The 27,842-nt window shown below is 53.3% G+C and overlaps 2 protein-coding genes across 3 annotated transcripts in view; one reads left to right on the plus strand and one right to left on the minus strand.

Moving 5' to 3' along the window:
- DPM1 (dolichyl-phosphate mannosyltransferase subunit 1, catalytic) overlaps window positions 1–19,493 on the plus strand; it is a 24,125-nt gene extending 4,632 nt beyond the window's left edge. The window contains exons 1-9 of one of the 2 annotated variants that reach the window (XM_078875732.1): window positions 3,848–4,063; window positions 6,492–6,591; window positions 7,114–7,147; window positions 9,332–9,408; window positions 11,220–11,245; window positions 12,502–12,597; window positions 15,113–15,181; window positions 17,986–18,100; window positions 19,241–19,490. In XM_078875732.1, coding sequence (XP_078731858.1) covers window positions 3,963–4,063; window positions 6,492–6,591; window positions 7,114–7,147; window positions 9,332–9,408; window positions 11,220–11,245; window positions 12,502–12,597; window positions 15,113–15,181; window positions 17,986–18,100; window positions 19,241–19,345 — 723 coding nt within the window. In that variant the 5' untranslated portion in view covers window positions 3,848–3,962 and the 3' untranslated portion in view covers window positions 19,346–19,490. Of the gene's footprint in view, window positions 1–3,847; window positions 4,064–6,491; window positions 6,592–7,113; window positions 7,148–9,331; window positions 9,409–11,219; window positions 11,246–12,501; window positions 12,598–15,112; window positions 15,182–17,985; window positions 18,101–19,240 lie in introns of those variants that run through there. The other variant, XM_078875733.1, reaches the window with a different exon arrangement.
- Window positions 19,494–21,622: 2,129 nt separating this feature from the next.
- Window positions 21,623–27,836, minus strand: LOC144946661 (uncharacterized). Its single transcript, XM_078875731.1, has 5 exons — window positions 26,773–27,836; window positions 25,671–25,742; window positions 25,108–25,209; window positions 24,191–24,316; window positions 21,623–23,231 (listed from the first exon to the last, which is right to left on the minus strand). The coding sequence occupies exons 1-5, from the start codon at window positions 27,694–27,696 to the stop codon at window positions 23,076–23,078; spliced, it is 1,380 nt and encodes a 459-aa protein (XP_078731857.1). The 5' UTR covers window positions 27,697–27,836; the 3' UTR covers window positions 21,623–23,075.
- Window positions 27,837–27,842: the final 6 nt, after the last annotated feature.

Here is a 27,842-nt window from a genome sequence, read left to right on the forward strand (position 1 = left end):
GTCGTGTAGGCAGTTTGAGCAGCATTCGTCCTCGCCGCTGCGCTTGGACACGACGCGAATCGATTAATCGATCTGATATGACGGGTAATCGATTAATCGAGCAGTGTCAATCAGACAACGGGAGCGTGGGGTTGTCGCTACGAGGGAGGCTCTAACTGCGCATGCGCTAGGGGGAGGGGGCACTTGGGGTGGGGGGAGGGAGATGGCGGGGTTCGAGCTCGCAGTGCGCATGCGTCAAGAGTTGGGGCAGCGGTGGGGGGAGGGCAGGAGCTGAGCCGCGTAGTGCGCATGCGCTGAGGGGAGGGGCAGTGGGGCGTTTTGGTAGGGGTGGGGCGTTGTGTGTCTGAGGAATCGATAAGAATTAATCGGTACACGTAGAACATTCGATTCCTACACGATCTACATACAGGGACTCCTCTACTTACGAACATTCGACTTGCGAACGTTCAGAGATACGAACAAACCTGTCCTATGTGAAGAACCAGTGGCATCTACATCTACAGAACATGAATAACCAGTGGCATCTACATCTGCAGGTGAAGAACCAGTGGCATCTACATCTGGAGAACGTGAAGAACCAGTGGCATCTACATCTTTAAAACGTGAGGAACCAGTGGCTTCTACATCTACAGAGCGTGAAGAACCAGTGGCATCTGCATCTGCAGAACGTGAAGAACCAGTGGCATCTACATCTGCAGAACGTGAAGAACCAGTGGCATCTACATCTACAAAACGTGAGGAACCAGTGGCATCTACATCTGCAGAACGTGAAGAACCAGTGGCATCTACATCTGCAGAACGTGAGGAACCAGTGGCATCTACATCTACAAAACGTGAGGAACCAGTGGCATCTACATCTGCAGAACGTGAAGAACCAGTGGCATCTACATCTGCAGAACGTGAAGAACCAGTGGCATCTACATCTGCAGAACGTGAAGAACCAGTGGCATCTACATCTGCAGAACGTGAAGAACCAGTGGCATCTACATCTGCAGAACGTGAAGAACCAGTGGCATCTACATCTGCAGAACGTGAAGAACCAGTGGCATCTACATCTGCAGAACGTGAAGAACCAGTGGCATCTACATCTGCAGAACGTGAAGAACCAGTGGCATCTACATCTGCAGAACGTGAAGAACCAGTGGCATCTACATCTGCAAAATGTGAAGAACCAGTGGCATCTACATCTGCAGAGCGCGAAGAACCAGTGGCATCTGCATCTGCAGAACGTGAAGAACCAGTGGCATCTGCATCTGCAGAGCGTGAAGAACCAGTGGCATCTGCATCTGCAGAACGTGAAGAACCAGTGGCATCTACATCTACAAAACGTGAGGAACCAGTGGCATCTACATCTACAAAACGTGAAGAACCAGTGGCATCTGCATCTGCAGAACGTGAAGAACCAGTGGCATCTACATCTACAAAACGTGAGGAACCAGTGGCATCTACATCTGCAGAACGTGAAGAACCAGTGGCATCTGCATCTGCAGAACGTGAAGAACCAGTGGCATCTGCATCTGCAGAACGTGAAGAACCAGTGGCATCTACATCTGCAGAACGTGAAGAACCAGTGGCATCTGCATCTGCAGAACGTGAAGAACCAGTGGCATCTACATCTGCAGAACGTGAAGAACCAGTGGCATCTGCATCTGCAGAACGTGAAGAACCAGTGGCATCTGCATCTGCAGAACGTGAAGAACCAGTGGCATCTGCATCTGCAGAACGTGAAGAACCAGTGGCATCTGCATCTGCAGAACGTGAAGAACCAGTGGCATCTACATCTGCAGAACGTGAAGAACCAGTGGCATCTGCATCTGCAGAACGTGAAGAACCAGTGGCATCTGCATCTGCAGAACGTGAAGAACCAGTGGCATCTGCATCTGCAGAACGTGAAGAACCAGTGGCATCTGCATCTGCAGAACGTGAAGAACCAGTGGCATCTGCATCTGCAGAACGTGAAGAACCAGTGGCATCTACATCTGCAGAACGTGAAGAACCAGTGGCATCTGCATCTGCAGAACGTGAAGAACCAGTGGCATCTGCATCTGCAGAACGTGAAGAACCAGTGGCATCTGCATCTGCAGAACGTGAAGAACCAGTGGCATCTGCATCTGCAGAACGTGAAGAACCAGTGGCATCTACATCTGCAGAACGTGAAGAACCAGTGGCATCTGCATCTGCAGAACGTGAAGAACCAGTGGCATCTGCATCTGCAGAACGTGAAGAACCAGTGGCATCTACATCTGCAGAACGTGAAGAACCAGTGGCATCTGCATCTGCAGAACGTGAAGAACCAGTGGCATCTACATCTGCAGAACGTGAAGAACCAGTGGCATCTGCATCTGCAGAACGTGAAGAACCAGTGGCATCTACATCTGCAGAACGTGAAGAACCAGTGGCATCTGCATCTGCAGAACGTGAAGAACCAGTGGCATCTGCATCTGCAGAACGTGAAGAACCAGTGGCATCTACATCTGCAGAACGTGAAGAACCAGTGGCATCTGCATCTGCAGAACGTGAAGAACCAGTGGCATCTGCATCTGCAGAACGTGAAGAACCAGTGGCATCTACATCTGCAGAACGTGAAGAACCAGTGGCATCTGCATCTGCAGAACGTGAAGAACCAGTGGCATCTACATCTGCAGAACGTGAAGAACCAGTGGCATCTGCATCTGCAGAACGTGAAGAACCAGTGGCATCTGCATCTGCAGAACGTGAAGAACCAGTGGCATCTACATCTGCAGAACGTGAAGAACCAGTGGCATCTGCATCTGCAGAACGTGAAGAACCAGTGGCATCTACATCTGCAGAACGTGAAGAACCAGTGGCATCTGCATCTGCAGAACGTGAAGAACCAGTGGCATCTACATCTGCAGAACGTGAAGAACCAGTGGCATCTACATCTGCAGAACGTGAAGAACCAGTGGCATCTACATCTGCAGAACGTGAAGAACCAGTGGCATCTACATCTGCAGAACATTAAGAACCAGCGGCATCTATATCTGCAGAACGTGAAGAACCAGTGGCATCTACATCTGCAGAACATTAAGAACCAGTGACATCTACATCTGCAGAACGTGAAGAACCAGTGGCATCTACATCTGCAGAACGTGAAGAACCAGTGGCATCTATATCTGCAGAACGTGAAGAACCAGTGGCATCTACATCTGCAGAACGTGAAGAACCAGTGGCATCTACATCTGCAGAACATTAAGAACCAGCGGCATCTACATCTGCAGAACGTGAAGAACCAGTGGCATCTACATCTGCAGAACATTAAGAACCAGTGGCATCTACATCTGCAGAACGTCACGAACCAAAGCTCTGCCCCCCCCCCAAACTGCTTCAAATCGCTTTAAACTATTGTCATTGTAGTGCGTATTTAGTGTGGCGCTGCACTCTGATGTTGTAGGAGAAAACATTTATTACAAAGTCTATCTAATTAAGTAGAACGTGTTGTCTTTATTTAGTTAAAGTTGCGCATTTTGATGTGACATCACATTTCTCAACCCCCCCTCCTCGTCACACATCGTCACAAATGTCTGACCCCCCCCCCCCCCCTAGGTGCGGTGCGTGACGTCATTTATGGACGGCCCCTAACCAGCTTGGAAGAGTAGGCCAAATAACCTCTCCACGACTCCCTGGAGCCAGCAATTGCAGCGCTGCGCCTTGACTTAAAAACAATCGATCTCGCGTGCCGACTCCGTGTCTGTCGAATCGATTACCGATTCTCGATTCGCCATGCATCCGAATCGCCGCCACGCAACAGGATAACGTCCGCGTTTGGTAATCGATCCGGTACGAATCGACATGACGATTCTATATTTCCCCCCACTCCATCAGGTGCGACAGCGACTACCGCGAGAGAATCGATACAGCGTCAGATCGATTCGATTCCAGACGTTGCGTGTCAAAATCTGGGGCCGGCAGCAGCTCCGGACGTCCTTGGTCCCGCCGCGGCAATGGCGAAAGCGCCGCGCGTGTCGCTGCTGCTGCCCACGTACAACGAGCGAGAGAACCTGCCCATCGTGCTGTGGCTCATAGACCAGAGCCTCACCCAGAGGTGAGCCAGGGTTGACGATGGCTGAGGTGGTCGCGGTGGTGGTGGTGGTTGTGGTGGTGGTGGTGGCGGTGGTTGCGGTGGTTGTTGTGGTGGTGGCGGTGGTTGTGGGTGGTGGTGGCGGTGGTTGTGGCGGTGGTTGTGGTGGTTGTGGCGATGGTGGTGGTGGTTGGTGGCGGTAGTTGTGGTGGTTGGTGGCGGTGGTTGTGGTGGTTGGTGGCGGTGGTTGTGGTGGTTGGTGGCGGTGGTTGGTGGCGGTGGTTGTGGTGGTTGGTGGCGGTGGTTGTGGTGGTTGGTGGCGGTGGTGGTGGTGGTTGTGGTGGCGGTGGTGGTTGGTGGCGGTGGTTGTGGTGGTTGGTGGCGGTGGTGGTGGCGATGGCTGTGGTGGTGGTATGGGGAGCGGTGGTTGTGGTGGCGGCGGTGGTGGTGGTGGCGGTGGTTGTGGCGGTGATTGTGGTGGTGGCGGTGGTTGGTGGCGGTGGTTGTGGTGGTTGGTAGCGGTGGTGGTGGCGATGGCTGTGGTAGCAGTGATGGTTGTGTGATGGTTATGGTGGTGGTATGGGGAGCGGTGGTTGTGGTGGTGGTGGTGGCGGTGGTTGTGGCGGTGATTGTGGTGGTGGCGGTGGTTGTGGTGGTGGCGGTGGTTGTGGCGGTGATTGTGGTGGTGGCGGTGGTTGTGGTGGTGATTGTGGTGGTGGTGGTGGTGGTGGTGGTGGTGGCGGTGGTTGTGGCGGTGGTGGTGGTGGCGGTGGTGGCGGTGGTGGTTGTGGTGGTGCATATCATTATCAAAGTTGTGTGTTTTTTGTTTGCATTCCGACCGCAGGTATTGTGGTCAATGCAAACATGACTCCTTGTAAAAAAAGGTGTCAGTTTTGTTGCCAGATAAAAGGGTAAAAAACCAATTATCACTGATGTGGTTTATTATTTGGTTACAAGCCGCTTGCCCATCCAAGGACTGGTGTATTGCAGTACATCTGAAACTTTCAAGCGAAAAGCAGCCCGCGACGTGATATATTCATTGCATCAATTCGTGTGCAATTAGTAAGGGCGCGGTGACACACACTTATTTAATTTAAAGGTTATAATTCCTTGTTCATCACGACGTCCTTTTTACTCTGATGTCTCAACAGCGTGACGGAGATCACGTGACGTGAGGGTTCTGCCTTTGTAGTGAGGGCTGTGAGTTGAGGAGGGGGGAGGAGGCGCCTCGGCCCCCCCCATGTGGAGTGACGTCAGCTGCTTATTATTGTTAATGGAGGGGGGGGGGTCCATTTGGATGACGTCACGAAACGTCGTGGTTTTTGTTTTTAATTTGTATTTTATTTGTATTACTGAAAGAATCAGAATAAGTCTACATTTTAGACTGCCAGTACGCTCACCAAGGTTAATAACCAGGCTACAGTCTACATTATAGACTGCCAGTACCCTCACCGAGGTTAAGAACCAGGCTACAGTCTACATTATAGACTGCCAGTACGCTCACTCCGATTAAGAACCACATCAGCGGTTGTTTATATTTTTTATTTTGATTCAATTTATTTTATTATTTTTCTTTCTACGTGACTTTACCGAAAGAACCAAAGAATAGACCGTCACCTGTTCATGATTATTAATGAGGGGGGCTGTTCGATGTGGAGTGACGTCACCACCTCATGATTATTAATGAGGGGGGCTGGTCGACGTGGAGTGACGTCACCACCTCATGATTATTAATGAGGGGGGCTGGTCGATGTGGAGTGACGTCACGCGCGTTACACACAGAAATTCTTGGGTAGATAATGGGCGGCGGGGAGGGTGTTTGTGGCCTTGCTTCCATTGAGCTCTATCCATGATATTTACTCCAGAACTTGATCATCCATGGGCAGTGTTAGTCTACCTGCAATGTTAGTCTTATGTGCAATGTTAGTCTTATGTGCAATGTTAGTTTATGGGCAATGTTAGTCTATGGGCAATGTTAGTCTATGGGCAATGTTAGTCTATGTGCATTGTCAGTCTATGTGCAATGTTAGTCTATGGGCAATGTTAGTCTATGTGCAATGTTAGTCTATGGGCAATGTTAGTCTATGTGCAATGTTAGTCTATGGGCAATGTTAGCCTATGGGCAATGTTAGCCTATGGACAATGTTAGTCTATGGGCAATGTTAGTCTATTTGGAATGTAAGTCTATCTCTGTATTTACCAGATCCTTTTGAGAAGACGTCGGTGATTGTGGCCAATTCTGTCCATGCTAGTTTCTCAAGTACTCCCCCTTGCATCCAATTGCTCAAATTGCTTGTGTGCGTAATTCGCTGTCTTCCCCGGCTTCTTGTAGCGCCCGTAATTTCCCCCCAGTCAAAACATTACATTCAGTTCAATAATTAAGATTGGCAATGGGAGTTGCTGCTCCATCCAGTCTCTCTCTGTGCGCACCGTCTCTCTCCGCGTTCCACAGTGGCCTCTCCTACGAGGTGATCGTCATCGACGATGGAAGTCCAGACGGAACGCTCAAGGTGGCCCGGCAGCTCCAGGACATCTACGGAGCCCACAAAATTGTGAGCGCCGCGTTCCTCTTCAAAAAAAACTTTAAACTCTAAAACTCAAGATTTTTATTTTAGCAGGTAAGGCTCCCACCGAGCTGATTTAGCCCCTTTTTCATAAGTGACCTCGCCACAAATGATAGCTCGCCGAAGTGGCTCATCATATTGAAATTTATAGCAGCCAAATGCTCTGAAGGGCATTATATTGATTCTAAATGTGGCGGGCAAAAACTGGTGAGACTAGGCCATAAAGAAGGCTGTCTCTGGTCTAGGCCAATCAGTTTCAAAAACAACACCATATCGGAGCATGTTTGTTTGTTTGTTCACCACCAGTACATGTGGTTAATGCGGACATGATTCCTTGCAAAAGGTTTATATTCGGTGTTTGAACATCTTAACACCTGTTTTATTGGCGGAAAGGGTAAAACCTATTCTTATTTTTTATACATTGATACTGGCAAAGAAAAGGTGCCATGGTAGGGCCTCCCAGTTGGCACCTCTTGGCGTGTTTCATCCTTTGTCTCTCTCTTCCTGCAGGTGTTGAAGCCAAGAGAACGGAAGCTGGGATTGGGTGAGATTTTCTTTCTTCGTTCAGAGGCGACTTTCCATACCGTGTCAACCCACACGATTTACCCCGTATTCTTGTACAGAGAAATTGAGTTTTCAGGTCCATACGGCGTACAGACGTTTCAATACGGGCAAGGAAAAAAATAACAATTGTCTATTTGTTTGTGTTGACTTAAAGCTTTCGTGACTGCAGGAATTCATATTCTTTGGGTCTTTCGGTAAAGTCACGTAGATAGGTTCAAAGAAAATAACAAAAAACTACGACGGTCGTCATCAGGAAAAGGGGGTTTGCTTCTAAAGGCAAACTGTTTATAAAGGTGTAGAAAAGTTCCCACGGACGCACTCGGAGACCGAGGTATGTTAAGGGATTTCGCCGAGGGTTTATATTGAAGTTGTTACAATAATACACAGGGTACACAACTCCCAGGGGCTAGAGGTCCTACTCTGGGTCCGGGTCCCTGCCGGCTAGCTCCGGTCTCTCTCTCGTGTCGGATCGGGGACTCTGCCGACTCCACCGACCGGAGAGAGAAGCCCCTCTACGGCTACCACCGGCTTCTCCCCAGACTCACTATTCGATCCCCTCTCTCTACCCACTGGTTCCCTCTTCACCCTGCTTACTCTACCCGTTCCCACAGTGACCCCGCTTACGTCACGGGGTGTCTCTTAAGTACCCTAGGAGACGTGACGTCATCGCACTGAACGGCACACCTGACGTCACGTCCCCATTTTAAATCCTTTATATTAAGTTCACTTGCTTGCTTGCGCGCTTACGACCGTGCAAATCTTTCGGTTGTTTTTTAACCCACTTCCCGTGATCCAATCGAGCTGACATTTTGCACACAGACTCGTTGTGCGTGACAATTTATTTTCGTGAAATTTTTTTTCCATAACTTTACACTTTTTAGGAAAAAAAAAATTATATTTAATTACCAATTGCTTAATGGTGGCAGGCAATCATCTGACCCATAGGTGGCAGCCATCTCAAGCCAGAGGACGAGAGGACTCTAGCCGCCACACATATAAAGGATTTATAGTGAAAAACTTAATTTTTACGGGTTAATTTTTACTCCTCTACAAAGGTTTTGAAATGGGCGTAGCCCAAATGTCAGAAGCATGGGCGGGGCAGCTAATGTTAATTAATGTAAGTGGTGGGCAGCAAACACGACGGTCGTGGGTTTTCCACCAATTAAAGGGCTGCCAGGTAAAAAATGTGCATGTTAGCCATCCATATATACTGATGACGACCGCTAGTGTTGCGATCGAAACGTCGTAGTTTTTTGTTATTTTCTTTGAACCCATCTACGTGACTTTACCGAAAGACCCAAAGAATATTTGTTTGTGTTTCTCCCTTGTGATTGGGACTGTCTGTAATAAGGCCTGTAATAAGGTAGGCACTGATAAGAGGTTGACAGGTTTGCTCTTCGATGAACCGAAGGGAAAACCCAAATATATAATCAGTCGAATCAACAAAAACGTCACTAAACCAATTTGAAAGAAATCGCAAAAGGGAATCGGGCAGGGGGCTTCATCTCAAGAGGGACCCCTCCTTTTACTGCCGCTCCACTCCACCGCTCGTCTCAACCACCATCACTTCTAGCCATGACGTGTCCTGCCAAAGCCACACTTTTACTTAACACTCGTACGTACGTGTGTACGTTGAACTTCTTTCGCACCGTACGGAACCAACCGTGCTGAGGTGCGGGGGAAGGACAACAACTAACACAAAACAATTCCAAATAAATGAGTTCTCAATCTAGATTTAAAAGTGCATGGCTCCAGTGGCTTCCCCATAGCTCCAGTGGCTTCTTGAGTACAGATGTATGTTTAACTTCTTTCACACCGTACGTAGTGAACCGTGCGGGGGAAGGACAACAAACTAAACAACAAAAAGCGGTTCTAAAGAAATGAGCTTTCAATCTAGACGATATGAAAGTGCATAGCTCCCAGTTGCTTCCTAATATCAGAAGGAAGAGCGTTCCAGACAGCCGCAGAAGCACATCTGAAAGCGCGCTATGCAGTGACCGTCTTTGTTCGATGTCTAGTTAAAAGCCGCCGCTGCGAGGCTCGGCAAGGTGCCTTTGACGAGATGCGCAAGTTTGAGACGCGTCTCTAACCTGCGTATATGTTCTCGAATCCGCGTGTTGCTCTGGCCCGTGAACGATACTGATGGTGTTGTGATTACATGCAGGCACTGCGTATATACATGGCATGAAGTACGCCAAGGGAGAGTTCATCGTCATCATGGATGCCGACCTGTCGCACCACGTAAGTGCTTGGTCGTTCATTCACCCACTACCCATTCGTTCATTCTCACATTCGTGCGTTCATCAGTTATTGCCCAGCAGCAGTTTGGCGGGCAAAATAATGACAATATAGCCCCAACACTCATCTTAACTAGAAATTTTACCCCAACTCTAGTCCTGATTGGTTGGCACGTCACATGTCGCAGGATTCCCGTTCAGTCGAAAGAGAGCCCAGCGGCTCATTGGGCCCTCCGAGCCGAAATCAATGAAATCTAAACATGTCAAGTCCGCCGCTGGACGATGGCCTCCTCACGCTGTGCGGGCTCGTTGGGACGTCGTCTGGCCATACTTCACCACGCCGGTCAACGCGGGTTCGTGAAGGCAGGGAGCACAGAAGCAGGGGCATAGAAGCGTAACAATGGATGTCGCTGCACTGCCACCCACGGCTACAACATATGCTCAACCAAAGGCAACACTTTGTCATTATAACAACGGGTTCGAACTGGGATACCTGATTATGTAATTAATCGATGACTCCTAATTAATGGTTCGTTTACTCGACTATTCTGGATAACACGGAAAGAGTTGGGGGGGGGGGACGAAGTATAAGCTCTATTCTTACGTGTGCCGTTGGACGGGAGGTGGATGGGCAGGGCTTCGTGGCATCGTCAGCCGCTGTCACGTGTGGCTTGCGGGGGGGGGGGGGGGACGTGGGGGTTGCTGCGATTTTCTTTAAAAAATTTTTGGTTGAACGATTCACCAATCGCCCCATCTATAGTCAAGCTCAAGTTCATGTATTAGGTTTAGCCCGGTGAGCCATTCGGCTCTTGAATCGGGTGCAACCGCAACAAACAAAAAACAAAAACATGAACAAGAAAACATCTTAAAGTGAATATGTGACTAAGTGCAAACAGGAAATCCAAGAAAAGACGGCAAAATATTGCAGACGTGATGGTTGCACACACCTTATACGTGTGCGAAAATGCACGGCAAGTCCTCGTATTAACGCGGTAGATGCGTTCCCGAAAAGTGCCCGGAAAATGAATGCATTCGGCGGACGCGATTTCCCCGTAAATAATGTAATAGCGATCAAGTTTGGCGAGATACGATGTACTACTACACGCGGTGAGACGGTGGGACAAATACCTGGGGGTACGCCGCCGCATCACTGTATCATTCCATGTCACTGTATCACTCCGCTCAGCTGCGCACCTCAAATAAATAGTTCGTCTTCGACCGCTCAGAAACCATGTTGTAACGGCGTGCGTTCCGCGTGACATCAGGCGCGCCTTCCACGGTAAAACGTTGTGCGTTATAACAGGCGCGGTTTCCCGCGTTATAACGGTGTACGTTCTGTGTTTTGCAAAAAGTGTTCCCTAATGTAAGAAACCGCGTAATAGCGAAAACTCGCTATGGTGCAAATACCGCGTGTGAAGCGTGGGCGGCAGTTTGTCCAATCGCAGGGAATCGCGTAAATATAAATGTGTCGTTAAACTCGCCACCACCCACAACATTTACAAACAATTATAAATGTTGTGGGTTTACTCTCCGACACACCGGTGTGCTGTACTCGTAACGAATTGGCACGTCTTGATCACGTGACAAACCCCTTACTAATTGGCTGTGTCGAGTGGTGGCAGGTTTAACGACACATTCATATTTACGCGATCTCACCCAAAAACTTCTTATGGATAATATTGGTCATGAAAGCCTACTGCGTGTTAAACTGGGTCATGTTCGTACGTGTGTGTTGCGCGGGCACGTGTGTGTGCGTGCGCGTGCGTGTGTGATAATGCGTCTGTCTTATGCCGTCTCCCCCCCCCCCTTTCACAGCCAAAGTTTATCCCCGAGTTCTTCAGGTGAGAAATTGCAAAATTACAGGCGCAGTGGGTCAAACTCGCGTAATAAAGCCAAGTAAGTGTCCTGCCAACTTTTAGCAGCAGCAGCAGTAGCAGTAGGGGAGCGGGTTTGGGGGCAATGATTGGTATTTATAATCAAATTGATGTCATTTGCGATGTAGTTTTTTTTCAATTGCCAAATATTGAGACCGTGATGCCGGCACCACACAGCGGGCCCGCTCTTGCCAGCGGCGTCACCACGAGATGTTTAGCGTCCACTGTGAAGCGGACGGCATGCGTGTATTTTAACAGTTAATACACCGCAACATCAACGTAGTAATCTCGGGGTGGCCTCTGGTTCCGAACTGTGAACCTCTGCAGCAAGCAGGGGAGGGGGGGGATGGAACGTTGGGCCGTGTCACCGCTCCACGATAAATCCCGTAGGTAATTGGGTATTTAAACACCACAGCACCTCGCCCCGCTGCGTATATCGCTGCCATTTACGTCCCGAAGTTAGAAGTGGCTTTGTCCGAAGCTGCTGCGGCGTTTCGTGCAACGGTAAAACGAGACGCCGCTGGAAAACTTTGCCGCTGCGCGACGTTCCTGGCTAGACGAGCGTACGACAAAACAATCGCATCTTCTTGGTTCTTTCGGTAAAGTTACGTAGAATGGAAATAATAAAATAATAAAAAGAAAACATAATAAAATAATTCTCACGACGTTTCGGCCACAACGCAAGTAGCCGTCCTCAGGTGGAGAACAGGTCTGTCGAGAAGACAGAGTCTGAATGACAGACCTGTTCTCCACCTGAGGACGGCTACTTGCGTTGTGGCCGAAACGTCGTGAGAATTATTTTATTATGTTTTCTTTTTATTATTTTATTATTTCCATTCTACGTGACTTTACCGAAAGAACCAAGCAGATGAATCCGTGCAGTCACGAAAGCTTTAAATCGAAAAACAATCACAGTGAATCCTGCAACTGATGATGACGATGATGAGAATGCAAGGGGCGCTACGTGTGTCGGCTCTCGGCTAAAGCCAGTTATTCGTAACTTTAGAGTGAAGCCCATCCTACAGACCAGGGTGATATTCCCCCATTGGCTCGGTCCAATTCTCTCAGTTGTTCTCCCCTTAGTGGTTGGTTTCTTCACGACTGCCTTAGCCTCTCTCTCTCCTCTGTTGGCCACTCTCAAAACTCAACCGGACACCTGACACTACTCGCCCCGACGGGCAAGAGGTGATAGTCTGAAGAGCGCACGCACGTGTGAATTGCAGGAAACAGAAGGAAGGGAATTACGACATCGTGTCTGGAACTCGTTACCTGGAAGGGGGAGGAGTTCACGGCTGGGACCTCCAGAGGAAAGTTGTAAGGTGGGTGACATGCGCCGCGGTGGCGAGATGTTAACTACCTCGCTTCGTACACAAGAGGTCGCGTGGGTTCGATCCCAACCCTGAATCCTGCATATTTTCAGTTCTCCACGTGGTTGCATAGATTTTTCTCCGGGCCCTCCACGTTTAGAAACATGCGTTGAGAGTATTTGGCCGCTATAAATGTCCACATGATGCGAAGCCACTTTGTTGAGCCGTCACTTGTGCCCAGGTCGCTTCTGCAAAAGAGCTACGTAGCTCAGTGGGGCCTTACCTGCTCAAAATAAAAATAGTTTAGTTTACAAGCTGGCAACTCCGCCTGTTAACGGAGCCTCCACTTTTTATTGCCAGTTTTTGTTGTTGGTGTCTTGTAGTATGTTTTTATTCCAATTGTGCCTACGACCAAATTACCCAGAATGCGCCACATCTCAGAAGCTAAGCAGGCATTTGATCTTGGAGAGTGCTTAAAAATTATAATTTCATTTTATATAGCGTCATTCCTGCTAATTCCATCCCACATCGCTGTATATTAATTACATTACGCGGGCCAAATCCTATTTCTAGCAACTACCAATCAAATTAACATCCTCCTAAAATACAAACGAATTAACAAATCAGGAAATGGCACCAAATCAAAAGGCACAAACAACGCACAAAAAAAGTTTATCGCAGCAGAGATACGAATCCAGTAAGCGTCACATCCCAGACGGCGATCATCCCAACTTCTCGCGCAACAAGACAGGAAACCTTCATGGGGGGCGCAGGTGGAGAGCAACCGCTGTGGACGAGCACCGTGCATAACAGGTGCTATAGGCTGCCGCGGGGCTGTGCCGCATGGTGGTCAGCAGAGGGCAGTGCAGCATCCTTGACTCAGCCAACAGCAGAGGTCGCAAACGGGTTTTGATTCCTTACCCGTACCCGGCCGCACCAGGGTCGCAAATGGGTACCCGTACCCGTTCCCTACCCGTACCCTACCCGTACCCTACCCGTACCCGTTCCCTACCCGTACCTGTTCCCTACCCGTACCCTACCCGTACCCGTTCCCTACCCGTACCCGTACCCTACCCGTACCCTACCCGTACCCGTACCCTACCCGTACCCGTACCCTACACGTACCCGTACCCTACCCGTACCCGTTCCCTACCCGTACCTGTTCCCTACCCGTACCCGTACCCTACCCGAAATGAGTGACAAACGGTTACTCACCAGTGACTCACGGCCTACCCGTACCCGGCCGCACCAGGGTCGCAAACGGCTACCCGTACCCGGCTGGGTACGGGTAGCCGGGTATCGGGTCGGGTACGGGTATCGGGTACCCGGTTGCGACCTCTGGCCAGCAGTCATCATCATCTCATTATTACTGGCCGAGAACGATTCGAGAAGCCATTCAGATTGAGAGAAATACAAATAGTTGTCACCGCTCTGACAGCTACAGGCTTTGTGCGGCCTGGGAGGGTATTATTAAGGAATGCATCTTACAACTGCATTCCTTATAGGGGAAACACATGCTAATTAGCTGATTACTCATCTATTATATAATTACAATACCCCCCCTCCACCTCTGATCTCTGCACCTGATTTGGTACAGTGATGACATCGTCTGCTGCTCTGTTTAAGACCGGGAGCAGGTGGATTGCTTCATTATTCTGGCAAATCGCCCGATGTTGCTGCATGCAATTACCAGCGAAACGTCGGACTAAAATTGTAAATGTTGTGGATTTACTCTCCAACACACCGGTGGGCTGAAGCAGTAACTAATTGGCGCGTTGTTTACGTGACAAACCGTACTGGCCGTGTCGGTTGGTGGAGGATTACGACACATTTATACTTACGCGATCTAAACCAAAAAGCCTTTATTATGAATCATCTTCTGCCTGCGGTCTGTAAAATAATAAGTAACCACTCTGCCGGTGATTTCTTAGAACGTGTGCGATCACCATTGCTGACCTATCCCGTGACTGACAGCACACCAATGCCCCGGTTTACATTCGGGGGGTGGGAGGGGTGGGGGATGCGTTCCTGAAATGCGCGACGACGAACGTCGAAGCGATCGACAGGGCAGGGTCGGCGTCGGCCGAGAGGCTGACGGGTAACGAGAGAGGACGGGACGGATGCCGTCGGCGGCGTGGTGCGCGTGTGCGGGTGAGAGGCGACGCTAATCGGGTGGCGGTGTTCGCAACGGAGTGACGGCGAAATTTGCGGACCGACGTGAAAGTGAGGAAAAGACTTACAACATCGGGGTATTCCTGTGCTGCAGAATCCAGAATTAGAATGTTTGAATTACGCTGGAGGAAACCGATGAGCTATTGAGCACAAAGTTACTTGCGTGCTCCCCCGCCTTCAATAACCCGCGCTGCCCAGCGTGCTGAAGTACAGTCAAACGAACGGGGAGGCCTTTATCCAGCAAGCGGATCAACAGCAGGAACCTGCACGTGCAGACGAACAGCGCTGGAGCTTCCTAAGGAATTCAATTTCGTCGGGTTGCTAACGTTTGTGCGACGTTTGAATTTTTTTCCAGCCGGGGCGCCAACTTCTTGGCGCAGCTGCTGCTCAACCCCGGAGCGTCGGACCTGACGGGAAGCTTTAGGTACGGGGCAGGGGTGGAGTTGGGGGGCAGGGGTGGAGTTGGGGGGCAGGGTAGTGTTGGGGGGCAGGGTGGTGTTGGGGGGCAGGGTGGTGTTGGGGGCAGGGTGGTGTTGGGGGCAGGGTGGTGTTGGGGGGCAGGGTGGTGTTGGGGGCAGGGTGGTGTTGGGGGCAGGGTGGTGTTGGGGGCAGGGTGGTGTTGGGGGGCAGGGTGGTGTTGGGGGGCAGGGTGGTGTTGGGGGGCAGGGTGGTGTTGGGGGTAGGGTGGTGTTGGGGGGTAGGGTGGTGTTGGGGGCAGGGGTGGAGTTGGGGGGCAGGGTGGTGTTGGGGGGCAGGGTGGTGTTGGGGGGCAGGGTGGTGTTGGGGGTAGGGTGGTGTTGGGGGCAGGGGTGGAGTTTGGGGCAGGGTGGTGTTGGGGGGCAGGGTGGTGTTGGGGGGCAGGGTGGTGTTGGGGGGCAGGGTGGTGTTGGGGGGCAGGGTGGTGTTGGGGGGCAGGGTGGTGTTGGGGGGTAGGGTGGTGTTGGGGGAAGGGTGGTGTTGGGGGGCAGGGTGGTGTTGGGGGTAGGGGTGGAGTTGGGGGGCAGGGTGGTGTTGGGGGGCAGGGTGGTGTTGGGGGCAGGGTGGTGTTGGGGGGCAGGGTGGTGTTGGGGGGCAGGGTGGTGTTGGGGGGTAGGGTGGTGTTGGGGGGCAGGGTGGTGTTGGGGGGCAGGGTGGTGTTGGGGGTAGGGGTGGAGTTGGGGGGCAGGGTGGTGTTGGGGGGCAGGGTGGTGTTGGGGGGTAGGGTGGTGTTGGGGGGTAGGGTGGTGTTGGGGGGCAGGGTGGTGTTGGGGGTAGGGGTGGAGTTGGGGGGTAGGGTGGTGTTGGGGGGCAGGGGGGTGGAGTTGGGGGGCAGGGTGGTGTTGGGGGGCAGGGGGGTGGAGTTGGGGGGCAGGGTGGTGTTGGGGGGCAGGGGGGTGGAGTTGGGGGGCAGGGTGGTGTTGGGGGGCAGGGGGGTGTTGGGGGGCAGGGTGGTGTTGGGGGGCAGGGTGGTGTTGGGGGGTAGGGTGGTGTTGGGGGGCAGGGTGGTGTTGGGGGGCAGGGTGGTGTTGGGGGGTAGGGTGGTGTTGGGGGGTAGGGTGGTGTTGGGGGGCAGGGTGGTGTTGGGGGGCAGGGTGGTGTTGGGGGGCAGGGGGGTGGAGTTGGGGGGCAGGGTGGTGTTGGGGGGCAGGGGGGTGTTGGGGGGCAGGGTGGTGTTGGGGGGCAGGGGGGTGGAGTTGGGGGGCAGGGGGGTGTTGGGGGGCACGGGGGTGGTATTGGGGGGCAGTGGTCAGATTTCTCTACCACGGGCTGCTTCTCACCGTGTCGCCCCTCGTTACACGGTGGCGAGATGTTAACCACTTCGCCTGGTATACAGGAGGTTGCGGGTGGGTTCGATACCGACGCCCGTTGTATACTTGGAGTTTGCATGTCTGCGTGCGTCTCTCCCCGTGGCCGCGTGCTTTTTTCTCTCCGTGCCCTCCGGTTTTCCCCCTCCAAAATTAGAATGAACATCGTGCGGTTTAGAGTGTTTGGTGGGGTGGGGGCGTAAGTCAAGAAGTCGATTCTCGCACACGTGATCAATTACTAGCGACGCGCACTTCTGGCCCAACGCCACCGTCTGGCCTAATTGGATATCGGTTGGCTGCGGCAAAAATCTATTGTTGCGCTGTACTTCTGCGGTCCCGCATCTCTGCTGCTCCCCCCCGCCTTCACCAACCCTCGTGGTGCAGTTTAGTCAACTAAACCCCGATTGTTTGCACTGCGCCTGGAGGCCCTCATCTAGCAGTGGATTGACAAACGGGGCTGTGCGCGCGAGTTTTATAAAGCTACCTGCTCGCTGTGCCTCAAGGTACAGCCAGGCTTCTCGCAGCCTTGTGTGTGCATCTTCCATCACCTCTTCGTCCACCTCCTCCTGTGTACCCCTCTCCGTTCTCCCCTTCAAATCCCCCCCCGCCTCAACGACAACAATCGCCGTTCACCACTAAGCGACGGTGACGTCACCACGGCACGGTGCACTTTAAGGCGACCACGTGAAGTGTCGAAGGCTCGCTGCTGGCAGGAGGTTAATGGACACAGACCCAGGTGCCGGGGGTCGACTGGCTGACCACCAACGGAGGGAGCTTGATTGTAAAGCTCCCACGCTCTCTGCTCCTTTGGGGCTGTGGGTGTGCAGTTGCCGATTACAAAATCAGGCACTGAACCTGACTGATTAATTAAACCCAAGTCTATTTTTCAATTAAAATCACTGTGCCAACTCCCTGCGTTTTACCCGCCCGACGCTCCGCTCGTTGCAAAGTGTCGCTCCTCCGCCCTCCGTTGTTCCTGGAGGGCGACTGCCTCCCAACTCCTCAGAAGCGTCCTTCACAAGCCTCCTCCAGAGACAAAGATTTCCCAGTTAGCCTTTAACAGACTCTCAGCGCAAGTGCTGTTAGCGAGCACCTATGAAGGTCGCCACTGCACACGAGGGGGTGGGTGGTCAACACCACCGCCGGCCCCCTTTGTCCCCCCAGTGGCGATGTTTACACACCGCCCCAGGTACTCATTTGAAGCCGATTCGACCTAGAGGAGGCCCAGGATCGCTTTGACTCCTGACCACCTCCTCTCACATTCGGATTCCTCCTCCAGCACCACCTCCTCCCTCCCTCTCTCCTCCCTTCCCCCTTCCCCGCACCACCTCCTCCCACGTGTAACTTCTCCTGCTCCTTCTCACCCCCTTGGTCAACTTTTCTCCAGTAACCCTCCTCCACTTCGTACGAACCTCTCCCCTTCACCCACCACCTCCTCCCCCAGGCTGTACCGCAAGGAGGCGCTGCAGAGGCTGATGGACGTGTGCGTGTCCAAGGGCTACGTGTTCCAGATGGAGATGATCGTCCGCGCTCGCCAACTCGGCCTCTCCGTTGGAGAGGTGGGTTCTGTGGTAGGATGGTTCTGTGGTGGGTGGGTTGTGCGGTGAGTGGGTTGTGTGGTGGGTGGATTGTGCGGTGTCTGCTGCGATGGACGGATCTCCAGTGCGACAGGTTGCGCCGTTCTCTGGAGAGCGAACAGTTTTGTCTCTCCATTGGAACCTCATTTGCCAGAAGAAAAAATATGATAATTGGTTTTTTACCCTTCTATCTGGCAACAAACTGACACCTTTTTTACAAGGAGTCATGTTTGCATAGACCACAATACCTGCAGTCATAATGCAAACAAAAAACACAACTCTGATAATGTATGCGCTGTCCTTGAAGTTGTTTGGTCGACACCCGAGACAGCTTTCCTTAGAGCCTAGTCTCACATGGTGTTGGACCAGATGACGCCAAAAGACGCACAACTCAAAGACAATGCACCATCAGAGTATGAGAGCTAGGGTTAAGCATTTACACCATTGGAACCTCATTTGCCAGAAGAAAAAATAGTGCATACATTATCAGAGTTATGTGCTTTGTTTGCATTATGACTGCAGGTATTGTGGTCTATGCAAACATGACTCCTTGTAAAAAAAAGGTGGCAGTTTTGTTGCCAGATAAAAGGGTAAAAAACCAATTATCAGTTTTGTCTCTCTTGACCCAACACCGATATCACAGTCAGGATGACAGCGTAGAGCATTGGGAGGAAAGTATACCAAACAAAATCGTCAAACAGGCGTTCCCCACTATTTACATTGCAAGCTACAACGCGTTCCTGGAAACCCCGTCGTCAATCAGGCCCTGTTCTCCCATGGATGGCACAAACAGTATAAACGTCCCTTAGCGATGTGGTTTTTCTTTTTATCAGCCGTATTTAACAGGATTTAACTGATAAAAAAAATCCACGAAAACACTCGAATAACAAAAGCTCCACGCCAAGTCACATCGGAAACCAGACCGACTCCGTTCAAATCTATTCGGAGTCGTGTCGGAAGATGCGTCGTGTATCAACTTTCTGCGTCGTCATTCGATCCATGGTGGCGTTATATATCAAAGCTGTAAATGTGGATCGCGGCAAATTGGTTCATCGTAAACCAGAGACCGCCTTGGTACACGGGGTTTTTGTTTAATCCTGACCAACACTTTTCCCTCCGCAGGTGCCCATCACGTTCGTGGACCGGCTGTACGGCGAGTCGAAGTTGGGGGGCAACGAGATCGTGTCGTACCTGCAGGGCCTCTACACGCTCTTCAGCACTGTGTGACTCAGCCCCGCGTGACCCCGCCCCGCGTGACCCCGCCCCACGTGACCCCGCCCCACGTGACCCCGCCCCACGTGACCCCTCCCCACGTGACCCCTCCCCACGTGACCCCGCCCCACGTGACCCCTCCCCACGTGACCCCTCCCCACGTGACCCCTCCCCACGTGACCCCGCCCCACGTGACCCCGCCCCACGTGACCCCTCCCCACGTGACCCCTCCCCACGTGACCACGCCCCACGTGACCCAGCCCCACGTGACCCAGCCCCACGTGACCCCTCCGCACGTGACCCCGCCCCACGTGACCCCGCCCCACGTGACCCCGCCCCACGTGACCCCGCCCCACGTGACCCTTCCCCACGTGACCCCTCCCCACGTGACCCCTCCCCACGTGACCCCTCCCCACGTGACCCCTCCCCACGTGACCCAGCCCCACGTGACCCCGCCCCACGTGACCCCGCCCCACGTGACCCCGCCCCACGTGACCCCGCCCCACGTGACCCCTCCCCACGTGACCCCTCCCCACGTGACCCCGCCCCACGTGACCCCGCCCCACGTGACCCCTCCCCACGTGACCCCGCCCCACGTGACCCCGCCTCGGGTTGTCAGGGGAGGGCGACCCAAGTCGCCCTCCCCTGAAAGCCACTGGAGCTATGCACTTTTTAATCATCTAGATTGAAGCTAGATTTGACTACGTACGGTGCGACGGAAGTTAAACACGCGTACAATAAATTTGCAACCCTTGAGTCTGTCCTAGGCCCAATTTCTCGTTAAACACCGAAAGTAAAAATTCTTACAAGGCACGGTGACAATGCAAAGCCAGTCCTACCTCTTATTGGCAAGAAGCTTTGTTAGGAGAAGTTATTTTTCTACACTTGTGGCTCTACAGCATTGGCCACTTATCAGTACGCCGTCATTTCACGTAATGAAGTATGTACGTTGAACTTCTTTTGCACCGTACGTGGCGCTAATCGGAAGTGCGCGTGGGAAGGACAACAAACTAAACGCAAAAAAGAAGTTCTAAAGAAATGAGTTTGTCGATCGAGATGATTTAAAAGTGAATAGCTCCGGCAGCTTCCTAATATTGGGAGAGCATTCCAGACAGCCTCAGAAGCGCGTCTTTAAGCGCGCGATGCGGTCACGGTCTTTTGTCCGATGGCCGAGCCGAAATAATAATCCCGTTCTCTATTGCCGTGCACCGCTTGTGTATAAATTCCACTTGAAGTCGGAGCGTGCTAAGATGAACTCGATTTGAAGCTTTCGTGACTGCAGGAATCCATACTCTTTGGTTCTTTCGGTAAAGTCACGTGGGTAGGAAAATAAAATAAATGACGACGTTTCGGGCGCAACACATGATGACGGACGCTTGTGTTGTGCCCGAAACGTCGTGATTTATTTTATTTTTATTAAATCCTTTATATTAAGTTCGCTTGCTTGCTTAGGACCGTGCAAATCTTTCGGTCGTTTTTTAACCCACTTCCCGTGATCCAATCGAGCTGACATTTTCCACACAGACTCGTTGTGCGTGACAATTAATGTTCGTGAAATTTTTTTTCCAAAATTTTACACTTTTTAGGACAAAAATATTATATTTAATTACCAATTGCTTAATGGTGCAATGCAATCATCTGACCCATAGGTGGCAGCCATCTCAAGCCAGAGGACGAGAGGACTCTAGCCGCCACGCATATAAAGGATTTATAGTGAAAAACTTTGTTTTTACGGGTTATACTTATACCTACGTGACTTTACCGAAAGAACCAAAGAGCATGCTAAGATAGCTCGAGCATGCTAAGATAGCTCAAACAAGAGCCGATTCGCCACTCCGGACACACGGCCCTGAGAACTTTTGACGGCCCGTGTGTTGAGCTCCCAAGACGTGGTGTGGTCGAGGCTGAAAGCGCTCGCGACAGGGCCAGCAGCGAGTCCTGACGGAGCACGCAATCTAGCCCCTACCCCAGAGTCCAACTTGCTGCCCTTTAGCCGTGCGCGGCAATATCATTTCGTCGTTCGTGAGCTGAAGTGAAAGTGCACGGAGAAAACCGATGTAAGATGAATATTTCGACAAACAGCACGACGCTGTTGCTGCTGAAGGGAGTCGCTTGCGTCGAGAAAAGTTCTGCAACGTCCTTCGAACGAGCGGCGGATTTTAATATTTTGGTAAAACTGCCGTTGTTAATACGGACGACGACAAAGTTAGTAATGGTGACGATGGTTTGCATCGCTACTGCGGCCACTGGAGGCGCTACCATCCACCGCGTAAAAAAAACCGAATTCTTGAACCAAAACTAAATAGCGACAATTATCAAATTGCCGGGAAGGTGAATGGCCGCACTCCCAGTGTTGTTGTTGCCTGCTGATGTAATGGTGGTGATAGTGGCGATGCTGATCATGATGGGTATGATGTTGATAATTATGGTGGTGGTGATGTATGTTGAACTTCTTTTGCACCGTACGTAGCCAACCGTGCTAATCGGGAGGTGCGGGGGAAGGACAATAAACTAATGATGGTGCTGGCGATTCTTATCATAATGAAGTTGGTGACGGCATTAACGATATTAATAATGGTGGTGGTGATGTTGTTAATGTTGGTGATGATGTTGGTAACTGCTTGCGGTGGCAATGGCAGACACGGTGGCGAGATCTTGCGGGCAGCGCTCCACGAACCGCACGGTTCCGGGTTCCACTCTTGCCGTGGTTCTCCTGGCGACGCGAAGTGGTCCAGGACGACAACAAACGCAAGTCGACAAAAGCCGGCCTAGCAAGGGGAGCCTGCGCTGTTGTTGCATTCACAGCGCGCACGGAAACTCGCAAAGGTAGCCCTGCTCGTTGGGCGTGCGAGTGCACACACACACACGGCGTCGCCGCACCCCTTCCGTAAGAACAACAAAAACGGAACGTTTTGTAGCGAAATGCTCGTTTAGAAAGTGTTTACATCTCGACATTGCTCGAAGACTATAACGCGTCCGAGCCACTGGTGTGTTCGGCAAGCCGTGCGGGTATGCGGGTTCTGAGCGAGTGAGTGAATCGATGAGCGAGTGAATCGATGGATGCGTGGGTAGCGGGTGAGTGGGCGAGTGAATGGATGGATGAGTGAGTGGGTGGGCGAGTGAATCGATGGATGAATGAGTGGGCGAGTGAGTAAACTGTTCTTTACCCATGGCCTCGTTCTGGCCGTGTACCCTGCATGTTTTGTTTATTTCCCGGCTTTTCATACACGGTGGCACATTGGTGGGATCTACTGATGAAATACGTGATAATTAATATTTCGGCTCTAAGCATTTCCTTATGTGCAAGAAACTTTATCTGTCCGACCAGCCAGTCAGAACATCGCCATCTCTGAACTATCCATTTCTCTCGGCCGATGTCAGCGGATGGCGGACGTGGATTATATCGGATGCAGTGTGCGGCTGTGGTCGTCCACAACGGAGCGCACGACGCATAACGACGCAATGCCCGATCCACAAATACGAAGGAGACATCGCAGCGATGATGCATGACTCCTGACGCGGTTGTCTGCTTTGACCACCTGAATGTGACAGTCGTTTTTGCTCCGCATCTCCATCAGCAGCCGTACGGAAGAAGAAAAAGAAGACTGGTCTCGTCCCATGAAGAAGGGCCGTTGCCCGTTATACATTTTTTTCCTTTTAAGGCCTGCACAGTGTTGCGATTGACGAGTTTGCCAACGCAGCAGCAGCACCGGGTGATTTGTTCGCGGCGACGTTTCGTCGACCGTCATGAAGTCTCGCGTCTTCCCCTCGCTGCCTCCGTTGTCGTCGTCGCCGCCGGGACGGGCGTGGCGGCCGAGACGAGGAAGCGCTCCGTGCGGATCACGGGCGCCGCGCGGAACGGCGGGCGGCGCTCCGAGTCGGCGCGAGGCCGCCTGGTCCCCTGGTGGCGGCGGGAGGAGGAGGAGGGGGGGGGGCAGAGCGGAGACGGCGGTCGGAGCGGAACGCCGCGACAGCCCCACGCCGGTTCTGCCGCTCGCCGAGCCAGGAGGGCCTCCCCGGCGAGTCTCGGCAGGAGGGTCGCGCCAAAGTTGGGCGATGACGCTGCTGCTGCCGATGCCAATTGAGTGATTTTCAGAAAAGATTTGACCCTTTCTGGCAATAAAACAGCCGTGTCCAAGATGTTAAAACGCCAAACTGAAACCTTTTGCAGCGAATCGTGTCCGCATTAATCACGCACAGTACTTGTGGTGAACATGCAAACAAAAAAACACGCTCTGGTAGTCTATGATGGTGCGTTGTCTTTGATAAGCTGATTGATCCACACCAGAGATGGCTTTCTTTAGAGCCCAGTCTCAAACGGTGTTAGACCAGAGGACGCAAAAAGGCGAACAGCACAATCAGAACATTGAGAGCTCGGAGTGAGCAGCTGCATCACGGGACCTTGCTAGCACAACAAATTTTATTGCCAGAAAGGGTCAAACCTATTCTTCATACGTTTTTATTGTAAATGTTTTCGCTGCAAAGAACTAAAACTATCCGAGAGCATCCTAGAAGAAGGCGCCATCGAGAGGGGACTCTGGAACAACGACAAGGGAGTAATCATGCACGCTGCTTTACAACGCGTGCGTGCTGAGAGGTTTCCAGCGATAGCGATGTCGCCGCTAGTCCGCTCCCGTGTCCAAGACGTCTCCCGGATCTCGGGATCTCGGGATCTCGGGATCACGCGAGCGGCTTGGAGTTAATTTCATTGAGAGAGGCGTCATAGCAGCGGCGCACGGGAAAGGGTCAAGAAGGGGGGGCGTGCTTGATGTACACGAGGGTCAACTTTACGAGAGTCGCAGAACCTCGGATGATGATCGATGTCCCGTGGGGGGGGGGGGGGGGGGCTGTGAGTCTGACCGAGCCGAGCTGCGACAGGAGCCGACGGATGGTCGCCGGGAAAGGTCGCCGCGTGAGTTCTCTCTCCGCGCGGTTCAGCTGCTCCTCCAGGCACGAGACGCCCGCCTGTAGCATCCGCACGAAGCCCTGCGCCGCGGACAAAGGTCCCCCGTGTAGCCTTAACAGACTGCTGGGGCAAGTGCTGTTTGCAAATCTACGAAGGCCGACACGGCAGCGCCCCCCCCCCCCCCCCCCCCCCCCCCGAGCGCACGGGTACTCTTTTTGAGGCTGAGTCAACCTAGGGGAAGCTCAGGGACTTCAAATATTCATCACCAGTGTTCGGTGGCCATGAGCGGAATTCGAACCCGTGTCGCTGGCTTCGTAGCGCAGTGCCCGAACCGCTACCTGACCGCTCCCGACCAAACAAAGGGCACGCGCACAAAGACAAAGATCCCCCGCGCAGCCTCAACAGACTGCTGGGGCAAGTGCTGTTAGCGAGTAGCACCTATGAAGGCCGACGGAGCTCACGAGGGGGCGGGCGGGCAGCACTGCGCCCTGCCGCCTTTGTCTCCCCAGTGCCGATGCCTACCGCACCGTGCACTACTCAGAACCGGTGCAGACACCCAAAGTGCCGGCAAGCAACCGGTGAAGACCTGAAGCCACGCGGCGGAGGTCACGAGCCACCGCAAGAGCGGTTCTCGTCCAGGCCCCGTTGACTGACTGCGCGTTGAGGTGGCACGAGCGGGGCCCTGCCCGTGTCGAATCACCACCACGCGCGCGCTCGCAACAGCTGTGGAATCTGGCGCAGGGAAGGAAGCGACGGCGATTTGCGCCCATCGGCGGGAACTGGCCGGGGACCCGTCACGTGCTCGAGGTGGGAGCGACCGCGCTCCCGGAGGACGTCCGTGGCGGAGACGGAGCGGGTTGGGGAGCGGCACCTCGAGTTGCTCGATGCGGGCGAACACGAGCCGCACGCCCGGCACGAGGGCCTGGAGACGGGGCAGGGCGTCGTCCCGGGCGCTGTGCGTGTCTCTCCGCACCTGGCACACGCACGCGGTCACGGCTGTGGTGTGGGTGGTGGGGGTTGTGGTGTGGGTGGCGCTGGTGGGGGTTGTGCTGTGGGTGGTGCTGGTGGGGGTTGTGCTGTGGGTGGTGCTGATGTGGGTTGTGGTGTGGGTGGCGCTGGTGGGGGTTGTGCTGTGGGTGGTGGTGGTGGGGGTTGTGGTGTGGGTGGCGCTGGTGGGGGTTGTGGTGTGGGTGGTGCTGGTGGGGGTTGTGGTGTGGGTGGTGGTGGTGGGGGTTGTGGTGTGGGTGGTGCTGGTGGGGGTTGTGGTGTGGGTGGTGGTGGTGGGGGTTGTGGTGTGGGTGGCGCTGGTGGGGGTGCGGATGGGGCTAATGATGGTGCTGATGGAGATGATGGTGCTGATGGAGATGATGATGACGGTGCTGATGGAGATGATGGTGCTGATGATGGCGGTGATGATAGTTCTCTGGTTCTCACCATGTCCAGCATGCCACAGAGCTCCTCCATGCGGGAAAGCATCGCCTCTATGCTCATCTCCAGTTCCAAAACCTGAGCAAAGACAAAGACCCCCCATGTAGCCTTTGACACACCGTGGGGCAAAGTGCTGGGAAACTATAACGGCTGGCACGGGTTGCTGTGCTCAGCGCCACGCCCGGCCGCCTTTGTGTCTCCAGTGATGTTTACGGATTGCAACGGGCACTCGTTCAAGGCTGAGTTGATGTGGGTGGAGGCCTATGGAAGGTTCCTAAATCGCTCGCCACTAATGTTAGCCGTGGCCGGAAATCGAAGTCGGGTTTGTCGCGCAGTGCGCCAACTGCCGTCCCACCGCTCCCCACCAACGTGTGCAAACCCACAGACACAAAGACCACCCCCCCCCCCCCCCCGGTCTCGACGACTTCCACAGATATTCCTCACCGCTGTTCGCCGTGAGCTCGCTAATCACTGCACCACCGCTCCCCCCCCAACATCACCAACGCTATACAAACAAAGACAAAGATCCACACCCGGGTATCCTTAACAGACTGTCGGGGCATGTGATGTTAGCGAGCTCTCATGCACACACACACAAATGTGAACAAAGACCAAGATTGCCCTGCACATCCTCAACAGACTGCTGGGACTGAGGATGAGTTTAGTGGCCAGCACCACGCCCGGCCGCCTTTGCCTTCCCACTGCTGATGTTAACACACCGCACCAGCTACACACGCACCAACATCTAACACTTGTCCTGATATAGCTGCAGGTGGCACCTGCCAGACCTAGTCCCGATGAAGCCATAAATGACACATTTACACAGCTGACACAACAAGTCCTCACATAGATATAGGAGACACACCTACACACGTGACACAGTGACACCTCATACAGGTCATCACGGTGACACGTGACACCTCATACAGGTAATCACAGTGTGACACGTGACACCTGATAGTTGATCACAGTATGACACGTGTCACACCTGCACCTGATACAGGTAATCACTGGATGACACGTGACACACCCGCACCTGACACAGGTAATCACAGGGTGACACACGTGACACCCTATGCAGGTAATCACAGTGTGACACGTGACACACCTCCTTGCTCACGTCAGCTCTCAGGCTCCCGGCGAGTCCCATGGCGACAGTGTGCAGGAGGAACTCCCCCTCCTCCATCCCTGGGGCCCTGAGTTTCCTCCATCCCTGGGCCCTCGGTCTCCTCTGTCTCTGGGCCTGGAACCTCCTCCATCTCTGGGCCCTCCGTCTCCTCCGTCTCTGGGCCCCGAGTCTCCTCCATCTCTGGGCCCGGAACCTCCTCCATCTCTGGGCCCGGAACCTCCTCCATCTCTGGGCCCCGAGTCTCCTCCATCTCTGGGCCCTGAGTCTCCTCCATCTCTGGCCCGGCACCTCCTCCATCTCTGGGCCCGTCACCTCCTCCATCCCTGGGCCCGGAACCTCCTCCATCTCTGGGCCCTCTGTCTCCTCCGTCTCTGGGCCCTGAGTCACCTCCGTCTCTGGGCCCGGAACCTCCTCCATCTCTGGGCCCTGAGTCTCCTCCGTCTCTGGGCCCGGAACCTCCTCCATCTCTGGGCCCTCTGTCTCCTCCGTCTCTGGGCCCGGCACCTCCTCCGTCTCTGGGCCCCGACTCTCCTCCGTCTCTGGGCCCTCCGTCTCCATCTCTGGGCCCTCCGTCTCCTCCATCTCTGGGCCCTCCGTCTCCTCCATCTCTGGGCCCCGACTCTCCTCCGTCTCTGGGCCCAGAACCTCCTCCATCTCTGGGCCCCGACTCTCCTCCATCTCTGGGCCCGGCACCTCCTCCATCTCTGGGCCCGGTACCTCCTCCATCTCTGGGCCCGGCACCTCCTCCATCTCTGGGCCCGGAACCTCCTCCATCTCTGGGCCCGGAACCTCCTCCATCACTGGGCCCTCTGTCTCCCCCCGTCTCTGGGCCCTCTGTCTCCTCCGTCTCTGGCCTTGTCTCCCAGTCTCCCTTTGCCAGAACCGACCGCCGTTTCCGTTCATGCTGCTGCCGATGGCGATGCAGATGATGGTAACGACGGCGATGCAGATGATGCTGCTGATGATGGTGATGATGATGACGATGCCGGTGATGGTGGTGATGATGATGCTCACGATGAATGAGATAACGATGACTTTGCTCCTGCTAA

This window comes from Lampetra fluviatilis, chromosome 42, assembly GCF_964198595.1.
Source record: "Lampetra fluviatilis chromosome 42, kcLamFluv1.1, whole genome shotgun sequence".
In the NCBI taxonomy this organism is placed as follows: Eukaryota; Metazoa; Chordata; class Hyperoartia; order Petromyzontiformes; family Petromyzontidae; genus Lampetra; species Lampetra fluviatilis.

Coding starts and splice junctions, on each gene's coding strand:
- LOC144946661 (XM_078875731.1), bottom strand. CDS start 27,696: ATGAACGGAAACGGCGGTCGGTTCTGGCAAAGGGAGACTGGGAGACAA. Junction 25,743..26,772: donor GAGCTGACGTGAGCAAGGAG/GTGTGTCACGTG, acceptor GTCTTTGCTCAG/GTTTTGGAACTGGAGATGAG. Junction 24,317..25,107: donor CCCGCATCGAGCAACTCGAG/GTGCCGCTCCCC, acceptor TCCGCGGCGCAG/GGCTTCGTGCGGATGCTACA.